Source organism: Petaurus breviceps, unplaced genomic scaffold (assembly GCF_028583685.1).
Source record: "Petaurus breviceps papuanus isolate PSGF00001 unplaced genomic scaffold, PetGlider_PUasm1.0 419, whole genome shotgun sequence".
NCBI classification, from domain to species: domain Eukaryota; kingdom Metazoa; phylum Chordata; class Mammalia; order Diprotodontia; family Petauridae; genus Petaurus; species Petaurus breviceps.
The window spans coordinates 1,784,671-1,801,440 of record NW_027186324.1 but is presented as its reverse complement, the minus strand read 5'-3'; the positions used below and the strand labels follow the sequence as shown (position 1 = coordinate 1,801,440).

Genomic DNA, 16,770 nt, shown 5'->3' with positions numbered 1-16,770 from the left:
AAGGAAGGAAGGAAAGAGGGAGGGAGAGAGGGAGGGAAATGTGCCAAAGGTGGCAGCCTAAGATGGAAAAACACCCACACACAATTTCTATTTCTTTCTTTCTTGTTAAAGGTTTAGGTTTGTGTTAATTAAAATAATTACAACTTGTATATAACTGCTTGTTTTTGTTAATAGCAATTGCATTTATTTTCCTTAAGGATATTATCCCTACCCTCCATGAGCTTACACTCTAATGGGGATGGGTGGGAGGATATGAAACAAATAATTTTGGTAAAAAAAAGAACATAAGTGATAGCATGGTACACAGAAAGAGCCCTTGCCTGAGGACCTGGGTTAAAATGCCACCTCTCATTTTTTCTACCTGTACGTCAAATACCTCATCTGCAAAATGGAAGGTTTAGGGTAGATGCCCTCTGAAATACCATCCAACATGTCCTATCATCCTAAGAGTATGATGAGAAGTACAGAGTTCAGAGGAAGAAAAGATCATTTCCCACTTCAGCGAACAGAACATGCTTCATGGAGGAGTTAACATTTGAGTAAAGGTCTTAGAAGTCAAGCTGAGGTTGTGGTGTGAGCAAAGGCATGGAGGTAGGAATGCATGGAATGTGTGTAGGGGGTGGCACACAATGTAGTTTGACTACTGTGTAAAATACATTTTAGGTTAGGGGTAAAGCAGAGTGACATAAGTAAGGTATAAGAGTGGGGAGGGTAAACTGATATCTTTAACACTGTCTAATATGCCGTGAAAGTTGACTATTTTATATTTAACCCCCTACAGAATCTGGAGCAACAATCAGTAAAAATTATGATTTAAATGATCTGCCTGGATCACCTTCCAAACCTCAGGTCACTGATGTCAGTAAGAACAGTGTCACCTTGTCCTGGCAACCAGGCAGCCCTGGAAGCCTACCAGCTAGTGCATATATCATTGAGGCCTTTAGGTATGTGGACAATATTTATTCTTAATGTCTTCCTTTTTTAAACTTTTAAGTACTAAGAACTGTAGTATATATTCTTAGGATATATTAGAGGCATAATAGTGATGCTATGGGGAAAATGACAACTTAACCAACTCATTTAGGGACCTTATTTCTGATGATGTAAAAGTCAAAGATGAGACTTTGTTTTTGTTTCCATTAGCAAGTTGTTTATGAATCAGAAATTAAAATTAGCATTTACCTGTGCCTACAGGTTTGCAAGGATATAGTTGACTGCCCAACAACACAATTGTTCTTTTCTTCTTTTTCCTGATCACCAGTTAATTGGGAGAGAATAACTGAAGCTCAGGCAACTTCTAGATGGAAAGATAGATAGATTAGAATAGATAGATAGATAGATAGATAGATGGATAGATAGATAGATAGATAGATAGATAGATAGATAGATGATAGATAGATAGATAGATAGACAGAAAGATAGATAGATAGATTAGAATAGATAGATACATAGATAGATACATAGATAGATACATAGATACATAGATACATATGTACATGATAGATAGATAAAATAGATATATGCGCATACATGTATATTTATATGCAGTATATATATGAACAGATTATGGTGAAATCTCTTTTCTTTATAAGTAGATAGTAAACTAAAAATTAAAATATTTGAAATGTATATATTCAAAATGCATATATTTGTAAAATGCCGAGAGAAAATTTTTAAAAGATAGTTACATTATATATGCTTTTGGGGAATAGATAAAATGTTTTAAAAGTTCAGAATTTATGTTTATATTCTATATCTGCATATAGGGTGAGAGATAAGTCTATGTATAAATGCAAATATGTATTGATTTGAGTGTCTTCTAAGACAAACTAGAAAATAAATAATTTTTATTATCTCAAATGTTTATTTTATGTGATTATGAAATATAAAATGCAAGTTGAATAAGCCTAGAATTTTATAAATTTTGCTAAATATAATTTTGTTTCTCTATTTCATTTATTTGCTTTTCTTTAGCAATAGATAGTTAAAGTGCTTTTGAAAAATAGTAATTGTTTTTTGGTAATTTTTATATTCTGATATGCCAGTTCTTGAAAAATAAACACTTGGAAGTTATTTAAAACAAAACAGATTGTCTCCTCATCCTTATTAGAAGAACTTTTTAACCATAGATAAAGTGTTAAAATGACATACTGTGACTGTTGTGAGATGGCTCTTAAATTTAAATTTAAAGCTATTTCATCATTCAGAGAGATCACAATATACTGTGTAATGTACAATTTTATTAAGATGTAAGCATAGAAAGCAATATTTACTCCACGCTCCCTTTCTTCTTTTACAGATGTGTAGTTTTAGAAGGCTCTGTTGTAATGTTGCATGTGGATTTGATGCAAAGAGAACACATCTTGTAACAGGAAAATGTGTTGGCATAATTTACTCTGTAGTCCATTTATTCTTTCTACAGGTTAATTCTTTCCAAGGTATATATGTATATATATATATATAATACACACATATATTTGCATATATTTCAGAGGATCATATTTCTTGTTCAGATTTGATGTTGTGATTCTTGGTCCCCACCCCCACCCCTTTCCTTTTACAGGTGTTCATTTAGTGGCTGCAGTGCATTTAGCAAAGGCTATCCCATCTCTTGGGCTGAGTTTAATTTTTTTGTGCATGGCACTTTTGTTAGGTGGGCTCTGCTTTGTTGTGGAATTATCTGAATTCATCAGACTGTTTCATTTACTGAGCTGAAAACTCAAGTGTTTTGTGTCTTATTATTTGTCCCACTTTGTTTTAATTTCCAACCATTAAACTTTGTCATTGAAATCCAACCCCATTCTTCGTGCCTTTTTTCCCCATGCTTGAATTGTAAATCTTCAATCTCATTTCAGCCAATCAGTGAGCAATAGCTGGCAAACTGTGGCGAATCACGTGAAGACAACACTGTACACTGTAAGAGGACTGCGGCCCAATACCATCTACTTGTTCATGGTGAGGGCTATCAACCCTCAGGGCCTTAGTGACCCCAGCCCCGTGTCCGACCCTGTGCGCACACAAGGTAAGTTGGGGAATGCAGACAAATGTAGTGTGGGTTCACGAGCACAGTTAACTGTGCACCAGGGATAAATGCCTATCTCATGATGATTGTTCATATTTATTCATTAGGTTTGACTCTGTGATTAAGAAACATCCCATTCACTCTGGCATTTTGCCTCTCAGTCCTAGAGGTCTAGTTTCATAAAGTTCCACTTGACATTCTTTGAACAGGATTTCATAAAAAAAAGTGAAGCCAAAGATAAAGACATCAGGACACTTAAGATAAAGGGTAGAGGAGGTTTTTATGACATGCATTATATACCCCCCATTTGTTCATGATTATAATAAAGGAAATTTTTATCCCTAAAGTTGTCCAGATAATGAATGGAAAAGCACTTATGAGCAACTTACTACATGCCAACCTTAAATGCTATGTGCTGAGGATACCAACATAATAGTGGGGAAAGTCCCTCCCCACCAGGATCATATGTTCTAATGGTGGAAACTACGCCTATAAGGGAATGATAGCCAGAGAGGAGTGCTTTTGTCCGAAAAGTCACAGGGATGGTGAGGGAAGCCACAGAGTCGTAAAATTACATACCCTTTCTACTGGCAGTGGGATGTGTGTGAGGGAGAGTCAAATGTGAGAAGATAAGCTGAGTATAAGATGAAACATTGCTGAAACCACTTATATATAGTGGAAGAAAGGGAGCTTTTTGTTACAAAAGGTTATGATAATGGGTTCTCTTCCATTTTCGCTTAGGGTTTTTCCTTTGCTGAGAAGCTTACAGTCCAGGTGTCAAAATTTTGCCCATATTTTTATGCCACATTTTCATGTTTATACTGAATTAGTCCCCACTAGCCACAAAAGGGAATACAATTATGTAATATAAAGATGAGCTTAAACCCTTTTTATTGCATACATCAAACAGAGCTGTTAAAAAGGGGTTAATTTTCTATTTGTAAAAGTTTCTTTTTAACAGAATAAAATGCAAAAATTTTTATGCTCTGAAAAGCACCACAAAGGCATAAAATATTATTATAATTATAGTGTGTTTCAGCTATTACAATGGGGAATGGTTCCTTAAAGTATTCAAGTGAAATAAAATCGTCCTATGACTTTTTAAAGTTACTGACATGACAGTCAAAGAAGGAGGGAAAAGTCATTTTGCTATTGTTCACTGAAGTCATGTGATTAATTTTCTATGATTAAGAGCCTGCCTAGGTAGAAAAAGCACAACGAGGAATTTGAAGATGTAAATAATGGCAATATTTCATCTTTACAAGGATGCAAATCCAGTTCCATCTTTCTGTATTGAAGGAGTAAATTAAATCACTGAACTTGAAATGTAAGATAAGAAATTAAAATTGCAACTTTAACAGTTTCAGTGCATTAAGGTATTTAATTTACTTGAGTAGAAAACATGGCAGTTCTGTAGATTATATAATATAGATCACATCAGTATGGATCATGGATGGTTGGAAATTTTAGATTATGTTATTAAATGCAATTCAGAAGCATTTTTCAAGTCCTGCATCAGCTTTGCTATTTACCAAAGCCTATTACACAAGAATGACTTTTCAGTGAAAAAAATTAAAACAGAGCCATCAAAAGTTATTTTGATCTTGTTTGTTTTGATATAGGAAAGCTACAAAATAAATATACTTTAAACAAATCTCTAATAGTACACACACATACACACACGTGCAAGTACAAACACACACACATAACACATACACAGAAATAGATAGACCCATAAACTCAGGTCAGCCATCTTCTCCCTTCCTGTTGTTTGTTGGCATTTTTCATCATAGTCACCACTATTTTGAATTTCTGGGCAAAACATTGCTAGAGAAATAAAGAAAATCATTAGTTGTGCTAGGCGAACATCAAGTGGTTGCCTGAAGGAATTTGTTTACTTTTCCAAAGTGCTGTATTTATTAATAGGGAACAGCTTATCCACAAAGGTGCTATATTAGAGTGGAAATGACTTCTCAATAAGCAAACTCTCTCTACTATTATGAAATAAATATTATAACAAAATATTTTAGTTGATATCCTGTTTATTATTAAAAAAATATTCTGAATAGGCCCTGCTTAGAACATGTGAAAACAACCTTATGATGAAGGTGAGGGTGACTTCTTCAGCATAACATTATGTGAAGAGATACTTATTTAATTATTTAATGATCCATTTTATAAGGCTATCCATATCCTTATACTAATATAGTGCTGTAAAACTGATTACATAAGTTACTGTAAAACAAAAAAATGCTCTTTTGGAATGATTGTGTTCCAACAGATATAAGCCCACCAGCTCAAGGAGTAGATCACAGGCAAGTGCAGAAAGAACTAGGGGATGTCATCGTACGTCTTCATAACCCTGTTGTTTTGACTCCAACCACAGTTCAAGTCACATGGACAGTAAGTTATTTGTAAATACATAAATAATATTTCTTTGTTGTATTCCTTGTCTTGATTTAATTGATGCACCACATAAAAGATAAGTTATTTTAATATATAAAAGAAAAAGTATGCAAATGGAACAAAAATATTAATTTTGATGGGAAAATGTTATTTTGAAACCAATGTATGTTTTGCCCAATATGTTTCAGTTTCTTGGAATTATAATTATGATAAGAAAATATCCATCTTTTTGTTTCCTTATATGTGAATTCAAAACAAAATATATCTGTAATTTTTTTAAAGTAGAAAAAATGCTTTTCTGATCTAGTAGTTATAATGACAGCAACACAACAACAAAAAACTCTACCAAAATAACTTAACAAGAGAATATGCAATGGCTTCTGACAAAGCTAATGCCAAGCAAGTATTCTTTTACAAGTTGTTACTATTTTGTTATTATTTAATTGTTTCAGTTGTGTCCGATTCTTCATGACCGCTTTTGGAGTTTTCTTGACAAAGATACTTTGCCAAAGATACTTCCTTCTACAACTCATTTTACAGATGAGGAAACTGGGGAAACGGGGTTAAGCCCAGGATAATACAGCTAGTATGTGTCTGAGGCTGGATGTGAACTTGGGTTTTCCTGACTTGTGGACCAGCATTTTATCCACTGTGTCATCTAGCTGTCCCAATGCACTTTGTCCAAAATATTTTTGAGTACTGATTTTACAAGATGCTGTATGATTTAAACACCAGGAAAAGTTTTGTGCTTTCCAAGCCTTATGTCACTCTACTACCTTTTGTACTCCTAAAAAAAAGAAAGAGAAAACAATAGTTACTGCTTATTCATTTATCTATTTCCTGATAACTATAAAATTTTTATGAGAATAATCTACACATCCTTGTTGAGTATTCTTGTTAAAGGTATGAAGAAACAGGTTTCTACAAACTGTTCTTTGATTCCTCCTCCATAGTTTCATAATTGACTGAAAGGTATAGAATGCATACCAAATTCCCACTCTGCAGATTGGTTTCTGATTATTTTAAGAACAATTTTTAATTTGTGTAAAATCCTGCCTATAAGACTTTCTTCCAACATGATATATATGTACCTCAGAGTCATGCAAGATTATTTTAAAGTTAGAATAACAGACATAACTTTGTTCAGTAGCCATCTGTTTATTAGTGAGACAAAAACCAAGGCTATATAAGTTTTCCAAAGGTGTTTGACAGTGATGTAGAGAATATGAAGTTCAGAGGTAAGAACTTCAGAAACTTCCAAGACAGCTCAGATCTGGTCCATCAGTATATAAATATTTGACACATACTACACGTTGACAATGAACTGACCCCAGAATTGAATAGAAAAGGAAAGTAGACTGTACTACAAATGGAAAATTGTTCAGTCCAGTGACCACAGGCTTCTTCCTGAAACCAAGGCCTTTGCTTTTAAATGTTCTTTCAGTGGGCCTAATATGGCTGAAAACCATGAAACATTGTGGTTTCTGAAAAATTAAAGGTACAAGTTTAAAAAGAGTAATGGGGAGATGCAGAGTGCCTGGAAGTGACCCAGTGGAGAGAGTACTGGGCCTGGAATTGAGAAAGACTCATCATCCAGTGTTTCAATCTGATGTCAGGCAATTACTAGCAGTGTGACCCTGAGCAAGTCTCACAAACCTTTTTGCCTCAGTTCCTCATCTGTAAAATAAGCTAGAGAAGGGAATGGGGAACCACTCTAGTATCTTTGCCAAGGAAATCTCAGATGGGGTCAGGAAGAGTTTGACAGGACTAAATAACAAAAGTGCCTGAAAGTTGATTGTAGATTATTAACAACAAAGAACTATTTACTTAAAAAGTCAGTTAAAAGATTTTATTAAAGAAATTTTAGACTTCACATTTTGGTCTTTAATGATTTCAATAGGAGTAGGAAGAAAAAAGTCACCATAAGATGAGAAGGTATAGAAGAGATGTGATCCAGAGATGTATTTGGAAAATGAGTGTCATTAAGTATCTCTTCCCCTTAGATTATTATTAAATTGCAATGTAATAGCAATTCAACCATAGGCAATTGGTTTACAAAAGATAAAGTTCTTCATAATATAAATGTTCATGAATATAACATTTTAAAACATATACATTAAAGCCTGAAGGTTATGTTATAACCTAAAAATATTCACCTATCAAAATTAACTCTTAAAATCGACAGCATGATCTACATATGCTGCATAAACAGTACTATCTCTTTAATAAAATATGTTCAAACATTTTACTTTTTCTTCCTCCTGTAACAACTTTTTAGGTTTTACCCCCTGGACAAAACTATGGCAACCACATAAATTCAAGTTAGAACACTTCATACTAGCTTAGTTATTAAGTAGGTCACCATTATGCTGTGGTTTAAGGAGTACAGTAAAGTGGGCAAAGCAACATTTTGTCATAAACATGAGGTTCATAAAGTCTGTAAAACATTTAATTAATGAAAATAAAACATGGATAAAACCAATTTACCCTGATTTACCGACTCCCTTCATCTGGAAACAGCTGCTTAATGTTCTTCTTAAAAACACAGCTTGCTTCTTTCAGTATTAACAAGCTATTATTGTGAGTTATGCTTCTCTTTGACTGCATAAACTCACTTAAAGTGAATGTAGAGAAGTTTATAAAATGCAAACATAATGTTGTTGTAACATGTTGCAGGGTTTTTTAACAGTGACAATTTTGATGAAAGATCTCTATTTGACTTCATAAATTTAACTTTTTGCTTCTTGTTTGACTTGTTTGAATGTCATAACAACAAACCGTTAGGAATATACACAAATATGTGTGTGTATATATATATATATTTGTATTCTATAATATACATATATACATATTAAAGAAACAAAATAGTTAATCTGATAAACACCAAAACAAAATATACTCAGTCTTTAGTTCAAGGCTCCTATATTCTTGATATATCCCCAAAAAAGTGTAGCGCTAATTCTAAAAAATCTCTGAGGGGTTAGAGAACTATCAAGAGGGTGAAGGAAATCCTGCTTGTTCAGGCTCATCTGTAAAAGTGGAATCACCCCCCTAGATAATCTAAATAGAAAAGGTTCCATATCTAACTCTATGGGTTTGGTAGCTATGGAATTCTTAAAGTAGGGAAGTCTCAGACTGCAGGATTTCAAACAAAATTTAGGTATTAAAAGTTTAAAACAACTAGCATTTTTATTATTACTTTTTCTTTCTTTATCATAAGAACAATGCTAGGGTTAAAGAAAAAGTGCCAAAAGATGGCAAATTAAGAAAATTTCCAGTCAAGATCTGTGGAAAAATTTAAGAATTATATCTATATTAAAAACTATCCAAATAAAACTGGAATAATAAAAGTTTCAACTGTTCAAACCCTAGTTTCAACCCAGCCCCCAGAAGTAAATATATGCCATGTTGTTTGATTTTTTGTGGAAGCAGGTGGGTCATGATGTATTAAATACAAATACTTCATGAAATATGTCATTTAATTTTGGAATTTTAAATAAAGAAAACCACAGTGTTCTTTTAATGGTTGATTAAGTATTTCTATAAAGTAGCAGTACATTAAGTATTCTTGTTCTTAAAATCACTGAGGACATAAAAATAGATGTTCAACAGCTGAGGGCCCCACTTCCTTTTGAAGTTACAACATGACCCTGAACAGACTTTACTCTGTAATGTAACTTGCATCACATTCTCTTATTTTACAGTGATGACTGATTATTACATTTTCTTACAATTCTCAAGAGAAAGTGTGCTGATGGGCATAAAAATGCTATCTGAAATGATATTGTTCATGTTCAAAACCATATCACTTTGTTTATAAAGTATTCTCTCCTTCCATACTTTGAAACATCTTGGTTATTAGCAAGAAAAAAAATAGTAAAGAATTCTAGGCTTGAGTAGAGTGAAGGCTCTTCAAAGTGATAAAATAAAAAAAGCTGTTTAGATGTTTCTACATTCTAAGCCTTGAGTTCTGTACTGGAAATCACATCATTGGGTTGATGCACCTCTTAAAACTTGACTAGATTGATTGTTGACAAATAAAAATAATATTTCTTTTCCAGACACGTACTTTATGACTTTCCAGGCAGGTAAATAATAGATTTTCATTTCATTGCCATGATCTTTGAAAACCCAGGGTCTGCCTTATTCCATGAAGAGGCAACAGAGTAGATTTTTTTTTTTTTGCTTTTTTGCAGGGGGGAAGGCAGGGCATTTAGGATTAAGTGACTTGCCTAAGGTCACACAGCTAGTAAGTGTTAAGTGTCTGAGGTTGGATTTGAACTTAGCTCCTCCTGAGTCCAGGGCTGGTGCTCTATTCACTGTGCCACCTAGCTACCCCCAACAGAGTAGAATTTTAATGGAGGTCCCAACTCTAACAATCTCTAAAGATAAATTTGGAAAATATGAATTAATTTATTTAAAAATAATACATGATTTCATGTTACCAAAGTAAGTTTTATGAAAAATATTTTCCAAAACAAAAAGAGTGAGGAATTGCATTGTTTTGCATATCTTTGCAAAATCTCTTTCATGCACGACTTTTTAAAAAACAGCAAAATTCTCATTTCTGCATCTATATTCAACTTGTTGTGATAGGTTTTTGTTACATATAAAGAAAATCTGACTTCACACAGATAGGTAGTTGGAAAATATAGGAGTATTTTATTTTATTTTTATTCTTTTGCTTTTTGGAGGGTAATTGGGGTTGTGACTTGCCCAAAGTCTTACGGCTAGTAAGTGTGTCAAGTGTCTGAGGCTGGATTTCAATTCAGGTCCTCCCAACTCCACTTTAAAACTACAGCTCTTAAACTTTACAATTGACTGATTTCCCTTCCTATCTCTTTGAATTCTGCTTGAATCAACCATCTTTCTCTTCCCACTCCATAGTTTTCTACTCTTTTCTTAGCTGACATTTACATGGACCAGTCCTTTGGTAGTTAGGACAAAGACAAACCCAGTGGACACATAGGTATGCATGCTTTCACCCACACACATGCATACACGCAAAAAAAATGCACACACTATGTTAGAATGAAATGAGATACGTGTAGGTCATTCAGCAGTTCACATAAAATGATTTATTTACTATAGCAAAGATATGCATCTAGGACATCACTAAGATATAGGTATAGGTTGAGGGCAAAGGATATGTTATTGACTCCATCAAAACCTTGTTTGAATTTAAGTCTCACCCAAGGTCACATGGATAGTTAATGGGAGACTATTCTTGAATCACTTGAAACCTAGGTCAAATTTCCTTTGGTATTAGAACATGTCAAGAGAATTTTGGTATCATCAAATAATTTGATCTTAACGTAGATTAATTGAAGTCCATTATTCAGAGCAAGTAAAGAGATTGTCCTGACACATTCTACCTTGATCCGACTACATCGTGAGTACTGTGACTAGATCTGCCTGGCACATTTCCTAAAGGGAATTAAAAACTGGTCTGATTGACCAGTCGCTGTCTTGATGTTTGTCCTTGAAAAGGACCAAAATGGCGTGACTGGCTAATCAGACCAATATGAGCTCAGAAGGTTGTGCCACAGGTCAAACATAAATAGTCCATTTGAAGACTCGGGATGGAGACGTTTCTAGATTTGCCCATCTCGTCTTTCTTTTGAGCTATTGCTTTTCTGCTTTGCTCATAAAGTACAGCACCTTCTTTGATGTGGGCGTGCTGTGCTGGGCAGTCCTGTTCTAGCAGCTCGACATTTCACAATTGATAATAAAGTTCTTCAAAGAGACCTTGAGATTCTCCTCCACTTGTGCTAAATCAATTGTGACTAGTAATGATTAGACACAATACCATTCAAAGATCACTTAAAGGAGCTGGTGCTGTTTAGTCTTCAGAAAAGAAAGCTTAGCTGGATCATCACACCATTATTTAAATACAGAAAGGGAGGGAGGGGTGAGAGAGACAGACAGAGAGACAGAGACAGAGACAGACAGACAGACAGAGAGACAGGCAGACAGAGAGAGAGAGTTTATTAATAATTTATTAAGCACTTACTATATGCCAGGCCCTGTGCTAAGTACTGAAAAGACAAATACTACCAGCAGAACAGTTTCAGGCCTCAAAGGACTTTCTAATGGTAGAAAGATAGCTGGGGAATAGCATGGAGGCCCGTTTCTGCATTAGCCAAAGTGAAAAGAGCCCTGGCTATTAAAGGTAGGACAAGAAGTGGCAACGATGATTGCTGGAATGAAGGCAATGCGGTGTGGAAGTGGCTGGGAAATGATGGAGAATACTGGATCATTCAGGGTCATAGCATTTCATAGATCAGAAAACCAAAGAGGAAAAAAATTGTGACAAGCCCAGAGTCATATAGTTGCTAAGTGTCTGAGACTAGATTTGAACTCATGTCTTTCTGACTCTAGCCCTAACATTCTCTCTACCACCTAGGTGGCTCTGGGAAAGGTAAGGTGAAAAGAAATCTGTAAGGGCATTTGAGAATCATGAGGGATAATAGTCTGCTTTATTTTGGAGGATGAAAATTAGTTTTAGTTGCTGGAACTTATAAGGGAATAAGGAAAATTAAACTTCATCATACCATTAGTTATAAGGGAATGAGTAGGATAAAGTTCACCATGAGGATAAACTGCCTTACAGTTAGACACGGAATCATAGAGTTGTATCTGAGATCACAACCAGGTGGAGGTGGAGGAGGTGATGTTCTCTCCCACAAAGAAACCTAAGCTCTAGACCTCAAAAAGATCAGGTTAAATCCTAAAGAAGCCTGACCTTTGAAAAACATCCTTTTCTCTCTCCCCTTCTGCCCCACCCCCAATCTGGTTCATGAATCTTCCACCCCAGAGTAAAACTTGGGAAAATCTATTCAACAAAACTTAGGCATGATTCCTTTCTCAGTTCTCCCCAAAAGAGATTTACAGGGTACTTTCTGGAATGGTGGTCGATATACAAAATTGATCAGGTATATAAGAGCTATTAATTTTTCCCCCTATTCCCCTCACACACATGAAAAATGCTCAAAACAGAAAAAAAATTTCAAAAAGATGTTTTGATAAATATTTGACATACGAAATAAGAACCCCTAATTCTTATTTTACTCTCCTTGGGGGTTGATACTTAAAATATTAAAACATGATACTCTTTCATGCATATTTCACGTTCATGTCAGATCTGTACTATTTAAATTACTTGTTCAAACTTCCTGTCTTCTAGGGAGCCATGCTCTGGCTTAGGCTTTCATTAGTGAAATGAAATGGTTGAATTTTAAGGTCTTTTCCAGTTCTAATTCTACATGTCGCAAGAAGATTGATACCCCATGCTTGAAAACAGGAGTTCCTGATACCTTGGATTGATGTTTGCTGTGAAGTCTAGGAGCACCACATAGTTGTCATATGATCATCTGTGCTCAGGAAAAGCACACACACACACACACACACACATACACACACACAAACATGGCATATAGGGTCCCGTAATTCACTTTCAGGCTCATTTAGATAGGGACATGCTTTTGCTGCCATGTTCAAATTGCCGGGCCAGGGGCTTGAAGCAATCCCACTTACCCTTCATTTCAGGAGTATAGAGAAAAAGATTCCAAAGAGGATGAAAGAGTAAATAATTCTGTTGATTGCTTGTACTTTTAAAGATTAGTGAACAGGTGGCCCCTCCTTGTTCTGTGGTCAATCATCTTTGACAAAAAACTCCCTGGCTCCATCAAAGGCACTAAGAGACTGTTGAGGTTTAGAGGTGCTGGGACCCTAAAATACCAACTTTCCAGTTCTACCTGAATGAACTTTACTCAAGTCTTCTTTTAGCCAAGGAAAAACAAAATTTATTAAAGATCTGCCATACTGGGTATACTCTTAAGGAATCTGAGCATTTGTATCGCTAATGCAAGCAAGCCAGATTGAATTTCAGTACCTTAATGGAGGCCAAGATGTATCCATATACAAAAAGGTGATAGGCATCTAGGGTTGGCCAATACACTGGGGTGACTAGAGGTTGGCCTGGACCCAAGAGAATGAGATTAAGGGTTGCAAGTAGCTGAAGGCTATCTGGAGATAACAGAATGTGGTGGGCTAGGCTAGTTTACAAGTAACAGAGAATTGGGCACAGTGGTAATTAAAGGCCAGATTAAGTGGAAATATTCAAGGAGAGTTCTAGGGAGTTCCCAGATCCTGTACCCCATCAGGACCAATTAGAAGCCTCATAATTATACACACACACTTTAACTAGAGGCTAGAGCACATGTGTGATCAGACTGCATTCACAGAAAGTACCACAGTCAAACTATGTGTCAAGGGTATAAGTTTATCTGCAAATATGTTTAATGTGATGGCCCACACAGACCCATCCTAATTCATGCTGCATGGGATATCCAAACTCTCTGATTTGGAACTGGAAAAGACCTTAAAGTTCAACCCTTTCATTTTACCAGGGAGGAAACTGAGGCACAGAAATAAATTTAATGTCTTCCTAAGGTCACACAGATAAGTATCAGTGAGAGGCCCTGATTTATGAACCTAGGTCATCTGATGACAAATCTTATCATTCTTCCCAAATAATACTGCCTTGAATGTATTAGATACAGTAAATGTTTGTTAAATTGAATTAAACAGATTGAATTCAACTCTTTGCACATAGTTTACCTAATATATTTTTAAACTTGCGAAAATTTTTCACTTTTCCTCATACTCTTATCTCACTTTCTCTGGATCTATTTAAAGATGACCAAATTTGCCATTACAAAGCTAAATATGCTGAAAAGAAAAAAAAATCATGCAGAATATTTCAAATATATGCTTTGGGGATTATGTGTTGCATTCAATTACCTGTGCTGTAGTAACATTTAATTAGTATGATTAATCAGAGTTCCATATAATTGTTTTTAAGGACAAGTAAACAAGAATTTATAAATTTATAAAGTTTACTTAATAAGTGAACACAGGCATTTTGATGTATTGGGAATGCAAATATGAACAAAAAGACAGACTCTGTCCTCACGTTGCTTAGCTACTAATATCATATAGAGAGCATTTAAAAGAAACATGAAAGAGGGTGGAAAAGGAAGAGAAATATCCGCATGGCATGGTAGTTAAAGTCTGGAGAGCTTTTTTTTTTCTTTTAATAAATGTAGAATCAATTCAGTAACCATGTTAAGTTCCTATCATGTGCAGAATAGTATTTGTGCCTTCATTGAACACAAATCTTCTTTTATTCTATAATTTAAAAATAAAATAAATAAATGTGAAGGGAATAAAAGAAAACAAAGAATTATAAAATCTGTTTTTTTTCTTTCCTCTTCAGTTTCAAACAACAAAATTGGTCATTATTGCTCTTTACTTATGCTGCATGGCATATCCAGCCTCACTGCTCCCAGTAGATTCAGAACTGGAAAAGACCTTAAAATTAAAGCCTTTCATTCTACTAGTGAGGAAACTAAGCACAGAAACAGGTTAATTTCTTCCCAAGGTCACACAAACATAACTGATTTCTATTTAATGCTCTTCTCGGTGTATTTCAGGTTGATCGTCAGCCCCAATTTATACAAGGCTATCGAGTCTTGTACCGTCAGACATCGGGACTCCAATCTCCATCAACATGGCAGACTTTAGATGCTAAAGTGCCTACAGAGCGCAGTGCTGTTCTAGTTAATCTAAAAAAAGGAGTGACTTATGAAATTAAAATTCGGCCATATTTTAATGAGTTTCAAGGAATGGACAGTGAATCAAAGTCAGCCCGTACTACTGAGGAAGGTTGGTATTGAAATTTGCTATGAAATCTTACTAAGATAATAATAAAGGCAATTTTTTATTTTTTTGTTAATTACTTTTTAGTCATCTATACTTAGAGCTAGGCTATGATCATCAAAAGTGGAAAATGTCGACTTAAAATAAAGAATTTTTAAATTTCCCTTTCCTTCATTTGCTTTGGGAAATGAAGACAGATATGTTGTAATAACAACCTGTAAATAATTGTTTGACAAAAATTAGTTTTCATAAAGTTTGAATTTTTCTTGTTCTTAGAGATTTAACATTTGTGACAAGCTTATTAGGCTGAAGTTATTTAGCTGGAATTTAATATTAACCATTTTTTCTCCCGTTGGATGATTTTTTTTCACATCTGTTTTAAATTGATTTCTATTGTGTTCATTTATTCATTTCATGATGAGGAGACTTAAGACTTTGAGAAAAATGTTGACCCTGATACTGCCTAAAGTCATTCTATTTCTGTATTCCTAAATTTAAATCTAAAAAATATCCCCTACTTGCTGCCTCTATTTCCTTACTATTTACTCTTTCCTCAATCTGCTATAGCATCACTTCTGGCTTTATCACTATACAGAAACCGTTTCCTCTAAAGATATCATAGTCTTAATTGCCAGATCCAGTGACCATTTATCCATTGTCCTTATTGACTCCTCCCTAGCCCTTAAATCTGTTAACAATTCTCAATTTGATCCTCTCTCACTTCTTGACTTTTATGCCCAGTCTTTGTATTCTCCTGACTGATCTTTCCCAATCACCATTGCTAAGTATGGACAACTAGCATGTCTTAAGCATCTGTCTTTACAATTTCAGACTTCAATAGCTTCAGTTATTACTTCTATGCAAATTACTTCCAAATCTATACCAATAGCCTCAACACTCCCATTGAAATCCAGCTGCATTACTGTCAACTAGAAACTGCCATGTTGTTTTATCAGTACCTCAAACTTATTATGTTAAAAATGGCTCATGTTTCTATAAAAGCCTGTACCATCTCCTAGCTTTCTTCATTCAATGGCTGGTACTACTATTTATTCTCCCAGTCATTTTTGTCTCTTCTATCTTCCTCACTCCCACATCTTATCTCCACAAAATCTCTCAAATCCATCTCTTCCATAAAGGAGGACTTCTTTTATTTTCTTTCACAGAACCAGTTGTTATAGTTCCAAACTGGTTTTCTTTCTCCATTCTCTCCTTTCTAATCCATCCTCCATACAGTTGCCAAAATAATCTTCCTAATCACAGGTATGAGCAGGTATGAGGAATTTGCAATCCCTGCCAGGTACAAATTCTTTATTCTTGAATTTAAGACCTTCACAATTTGGCTCCAGCCTCTTTTTTTTTTCAGTCTTTTTATTGGTCCTTCTTTCATCCAGTCCTACTGCTAAATTAGGGTCCAGTTGAGGTGCCACCCCTTCCATGATGGCTCCAGGATTCCTCAAGCAGAAGTAACCACACTGTCCTTCACCTTTCCTTTTTTATATCTGACTAGTCTTAGGCACATTTTCCTAACTTGGGATGGAGGTAGTTTGTCCAGTTATCTTATCCCCATTTATTTTCCATATCTCCCCGTATAATGTCTTACTTAATATTTTAATATG

The 16,770-nt window shown here is 34.9% G+C and overlaps 1 protein-coding gene across 10 annotated transcripts in view; it reads left to right on the top strand.

The window, feature by feature from the left end:
• Positions 1-16,770, top strand: part of ROBO2 (roundabout guidance receptor 2) — an 800,464-nt gene that overhangs the window by 680,911 nt on the left and 102,783 nt on the right. For all 10 annotated transcript variants that reach the window (XM_069100506.1, XM_069100507.1, XM_069100511.1 and 7 more), the window contains exons 12-15: positions 782-944; positions 2,856-3,022; positions 5,304-5,425; positions 14,926-15,157. In XM_069100506.1, coding sequence (XP_068956607.1) covers positions 782-944; positions 2,856-3,022; positions 5,304-5,425; positions 14,926-15,157 — 684 coding nt within the window. The remainder of the gene's footprint in view (positions 1-781; positions 945-2,855; positions 3,023-5,303; positions 5,426-14,925; positions 15,158-16,770) is intronic.